Below are 5786 nucleotides of genomic sequence, written 5' to 3' on the forward strand. Positions count from 1 at the left end.
CTCGTCTAGTGGCCGCCAGGTTTCGTATTTTCGTGTACAACGTTACCGGCTGAAGCCGTTGGAATTGATTGTTGAAATATATTTTTTTACATCTTTTATTATTACGCTTTGTACTTAAACGTATTTTTCTTTCGACTCTTGCATTTCTCAAAGTTTGAGACCGATATTTTATGTGTAAAAAAAGTTGGAACGTTCAAAAAATGTTGAGGTTCAGAAAAAAGATGAAATAATTTTCAGTGAAGTTCCTACTAAAATGCAGTACCTAAACGTACTTTATTTTACTCTAATACATTTCCCAAAGTTTCAGCTCGACATTTTATTTACAAAAAAAGTTCTTAGGTTCAAAAAAACATTAAGTGAACTGAAAAACTGTGGTCGGTAATATAGGTATTTAGCTGTGTCACATGCCCTTAAAAGATTTCGATGATTTTCCAAACATTTCAAACATTAAACAAATATTGTTAAAAAAATTTTAAATATCTGAAACATTTCAATGATTTTCCACAGATATCAACGATTTTAAAGGTTTTGCAAAGATTTCAATCACTTAAAAGACATTTTCATATATTTATAAAATATTTGGAATATTTCGCAAATATTTCTGATAGATTTAAAATATTTCATAGATTTCAACAATTTCACCAATCTTTTCAAATATTTCCAATATTCGATAAATATTTGAGTGATTTCCCATAGATTTCGGATAGATTAAGACAATTTCACAAAGCTCTATTTGTTTATTAATAATTTTCCCATTAAAAGTATGAAAAAGCTGAAATTTTGTACATATAAATTATTTATGCTTTAATAACTAATCAGGAAAACTTGATATTGTCTTAAATGAATATTTAGGGACTCATAGAATCCAAATAATTTGTATATTATTCCATTTATTTGTTTTAAAAAAATATTATGAACTAATTGACAAATAGTCTTGCCATCGGTAAAAAATTTCGTTTTTGATAAAAGTGCTTCATATTAATGTAGGAATGATATTTAATTATAAAACTAATTTTAAAGTTTTTAATAACCATTGGTTTAAACAATTATAGTGGCAAACTATTAAAATTTGAGATTCTTCTAAATCATAATTTATTTCAATTGCCAGAACGACTTAAGGCACTCCTTGAAATAATAAATATTCATTATTATCTAATGAAATATAACAATTAAAATTTTTATAAACAAATTCCAAATTTTAGCCCTTTCGCATTAAAAACAAATTTTGCAATGGAAATTTTTTAAGCTGTTGGACGAATGACTGCTAGTCACGAAAATATTTGAGGAGTTAACAATAACCATGGTTGTCAATAATTCTTGTAAAAAGATATTCAAATTTAAAGTTTTATCAAATTTGAATTTTCTTTAATCGCTAGAATGGCTACGGATATTTCTAAAAAAGTGTGTTTTTGATAATATTTAGTAAAATATAACAACTTACATGTTTATGTTATTGTTAAATTTTCTAATATTTGTTTGACTCGCAGTACTTTTACAATTCATGATATTTTTTTGAAATTTCACTTAAATATGAAAATGAAATATGAAAAATCATGTATTTTCTTATAAAAAGGCGTGTATTTATTTACCAACTTTTTTGTTTCATAGGCAGCATGCTGAATTTTTAAAATTATTTAGTGTTAAACATTTCGGAAATAAGAAACTAAAGAAAATTTGCATCGCAAATCATAACTTGTTTTTCCTACCGGAAAATTTGGCGCGTTGTTATTTTTCTTCAAATTTAGTGTTTTATATAAAATTATTGCCTAGATGATAAAATCTTTAATAAAAATGAGTTAATGTGTCATTTCTGTATTGTAAAATAAGAAAAGAATGTTAACAAACTCCAGAAATACTTTTCAAATGCGGAAAATTTAAGAAAAATTACCTTTTTTGCATATGAAGGTATTGATATTTATCAACACTTTCATAATTAATGGTACCGAAATACATTTTTTACCTTCACGTATTTTAGTTGGTCAAACTAAAATGCAATTTTACGAATCGTCACTTTCCCGGAAAATTCATTGAAAAATGAAAAAAAAATGTATTCTTGGGTGCAATAATGAGTGTTTCTTTATCAAATGTAATATTATGTTAAAAATCATTCTAAATTAGATACATATTTTGAGTTTGATGGTTTCTATAAAAAAAAATAAAGAGTTTATTTAACATAACTTATAATGACCTTTTCCGACCTATTAATGTGGTGCGCTTTCTTTCATTTTTGTTAAGTTTTATGAAAAATATTATCACAAATGATGGAACTTTCAGTCAGAATTAGTTAATTTTTTACTTCTCTTTTTTTGAAACTAGAAAAAAGTATTAGCAAACCTCAGACATACTCTTCAAATTTGGAATATTTGAAAAAGCAAGCACTCCTGCATTTCCAACTATTTATTCATTAAGCAAGGAAAGTACCAAGGAAAATATTGTTTTCTTAAGAGTAATATTATGTTGAAAATCATACCCTATTTATATAGTTTTAGAGGTTTTAATTTTTCATATGGAAAAAATTAAAGAGAGTTTGGAGCACATATTAAAACGAGCCTTATAATAATAAAATCTTCTATTAAAATTAGTTCACGTAATATTGATGTATTGTACAATAAGAAAAGTGTATTAACTCCGAAAACACTCGTCTACAAGGTGTCTAGTGACCTTGAAACCCTGGAAATCTCCTTGAATTTTTCACGAAAACCTTGAATTTTAATTATTGTATTTTTCTTTCTTTTAAAACAGTAATTTTATCGAAATGCGAAGAGTAATTTAAATCTTTTAGCCTATTATGGAAGAAACATCTCGTTTAGAAAAAATCTTGCTGCTGAAAATTTTTTTATTTTTCAAGATATAATTTATCTTTTGTTTATTACAGAATAAATAAAAATATTTCAAGGCACTTTTTGTTGAATTGTTCAATTTAGAAATTATAAAAACTATTACTTTAAAATTTCGATGTTAATTTAGTTTCAGAATTAGAATAAGCCTTGATCATACAACGGATTTTTCGAAGTGTTTTCCACTCGGTTTTTGAGTGTACAACAGATTTCAAAAAGTTACAAAATATTTCTATAGATTTCAAACATTTCAAATATTTCAAAATATTTGAAATATATTTAACATTTCATAAATATTTCACGGATGTTAACTATTTAAAAAAGGCGCGCACGCCAGATATCAATAAAGATTTCACAGCAATTTCACAAACATTTTAAAACTTTAAAAATTTAAAGGATTTCAAAGATTTGAAAAACGGTACATTGCACCAGATTTCAAAGATTTCAAAAATTTTGAAACGATTTCAAGAGGTTTCAAAAAATTTTAGAAGATTTCAAAATATTTCAAATAATTCAATGACTTCAACGAATACAAAATATTTTCCAAACAAAGATTTAAGAAAGATTTTATAAACATTTCAAAATATTTCACAAAGATTTCAAGAATTTCAAACATTAAAAAAAGGCATGTATACTACATTAAAAAGTTTTCACAAAAATTCCTCAAAGTTTTCGAACATTTCAGAAAGATTTTAAAACTTATAAATGAGTTTAAAGATATCAAAAAGGGTATATTAAACCACATTTCTAAGATTTCAAAACATTTCAAAGATTTTAAATAATTTCAAAATTTTCTAGGAGATATCAAAAGATTTCACAAAGATTTCGCTAAGATTTCGAACATTTCACAAATATTTTTAAACGTTCAAAAGATTTTAAATATTTCAAATAACTTAAAAATTTTTTAGAAGATGTCAAAAGATTTCACAAAAGTTCCAGAGATTTCATAAAACATTTATAAAGATTTCAAAACCATACGAGAATTTCAAAGATTTCAACAAGGGTGGAGTACACAAGATTTCAAGGCTTTCAAAGATTTTAAACGATTTAAGAATGTTTGACAAGCTTTCAAACGATTACAAAAGATTTCCGAAAGATTTCTCAAATATTTAAAAGAATTATTAAGGATTTCTAAACATTTCTAGAATTTCAAAGATTCCAACAGGGGTACAGTACACCAGATTTCAAAGATTTCAAAAAATTTTAAAGATTTTGAATGGTTTCATAAGGTTTCAACAAATTTGAGAAGATTTGAAAAGATTTTAATAATTTCAAACGAACAAAGATTAAAGAAACATTTCAATAATATTTCAAAGGTTTTATAAAGAGTTAAAAAAATCTCACACAGTTTTCGTAAATTTTAAATCTTTCAAGGACTTAAAAGATTTCAACACGGGTACAGTATAACAGATTTCAAAGATTTAAAAATATTTTGAACGATATCAAAATTTTTTAGAAGATTTCAAAATATTTAACAAAGATAAATATTCCAGTGATTTCAAACGAATACAAAAGACTTAGAGAAGATTTCACAATTTCTTTAAAGAATTCATAAAGATTTCAAAAGATTTCGAGAATTTCAAATGATTTTAAACAAACACAAAAGATTTCGCAAACAAAGATTAAAGAAAAAGTTCGCAAAGATATCCAGAATTTTAAAGATTTTACAAAAGCTTTATCAAAGATTCTTCGAAATTTCAAAAATTCACAAAGATTTCAAAGGATTTCACAAAGATTTTGATGATTTAAAAGACATTAAAAAGATTAAAAAATATTCCTAAATATTTCACAAAGACGACTTATGTTTGCAAAAAATTAAGAATTTGTTTATTATTTGATGTAAAAAAGGAGACCTGGAATATTTTGGTTTCTTGACCTGGAAAACACATACACAATTTTTAATATTTAAGTGAATTTTCCGGAAAAACTACAGTCGAGTTTATAGCTAAAATCGGAAAAAGTGCCACATTTGCCTTGAATTTTCGGGCCTTGGAAAGTATTTTTGGGCCTTCCCAATCATTTTCCCTTATTCCACATTACATAATAGGTTTATAAACAAAAAATAAAACTTTTTTCAGACTCTGCGCCGCCTCTGACCCAACTCATGTCAATTTTAGCAGATTCCTCACTTCTAAGCCCGCCAAAATGCAGCTGGTACCATTCGTCATGTCGAATTTTTATCCAAACGAGTGCTTCACTTGTTGCCGTACAAGAATCCAGGGCCCCCTGAAACGATGCAGTCGTTGTCAAATGATTACCTACTGTGGAGAGGATCACCAAAAATCCCACTGTCCTCTGCACAAAGAATTGTGTAATGTAATCCACAAGATAATGAAAAAACGAGGCTGGAGCCACCTCTATGAAGAACTCAAGGATCAAAATTCCAAAAGCTGGATCCAAGAGCGACAGCGGATGTCTCTTCAAGTGCAAAGTGGATTCCACAGACCTCTTCTTCCCTGCGAGCAGAAAATGTTCCTCTTTCCTCGATCCTGTTTCGTCTGCCACGAGAGCAGACAAAACATCCTCACCGACTGTCCTCATTGTCCAGGTGCGACCTTCTGCCGCGAACACAAGAGCAGTCCCCTCCACGAATCCTACTGTCCCCTGATAGCAAAATGCCACGATCTCGACCGCTATGTCAACAATTCCACATTAACTCCCGAACAATATTGACCAACTTGGCTATCAATTTCATCGACCAAACACCAATCAATGACTCCTGCCGAGATTTAAAGTTGCCCACTTCAATCGAGGAGTATCTCGACGTCTTCATCAAATCCAAGGTCGAAATTCCTCCATATTATAAAATCCACGCCTCGGAATATTTGTGCAAAGCCCTCACGACTTACAACGCCCTGAAGAAAGTCAATTACACCCCCAGCTACGAATTAACGATCTACGAGGGTAGTTCAATAAGTCCTTAAAATGACCAACAGATGGCGCGCGAAT

General features: G+C 28.3%; 1 protein-coding gene across 2 annotated transcripts in view; it reads left to right on the top strand.

The window, feature by feature from the left end:
• Nucleotides 1–5786, top strand: part of LOC117172654 (UPF0518 protein GK23746) — a 61991-nt gene extending 56205 nt beyond the window's left edge. For both annotated transcript variants that reach the window (XM_033360774.1, XM_033360775.1), the window contains one exon: nt 4916–5786. In XM_033360774.1, the coding sequence (XP_033216665.1) occupies nt 4916–5510 (595 nt within the window). In that variant the 3' untranslated portion in view covers nt 5511–5786. The remainder of the gene's footprint in view (nt 1–4915) is intronic.

This window comes from Belonocnema kinseyi, chromosome 5 (assembly GCF_010883055.1).
Source record: "Belonocnema kinseyi isolate 2016_QV_RU_SX_M_011 chromosome 5, B_treatae_v1, whole genome shotgun sequence".
NCBI classification, from domain to species: domain Eukaryota; kingdom Metazoa; phylum Arthropoda; class Insecta; order Hymenoptera; family Cynipidae; genus Belonocnema; species Belonocnema kinseyi.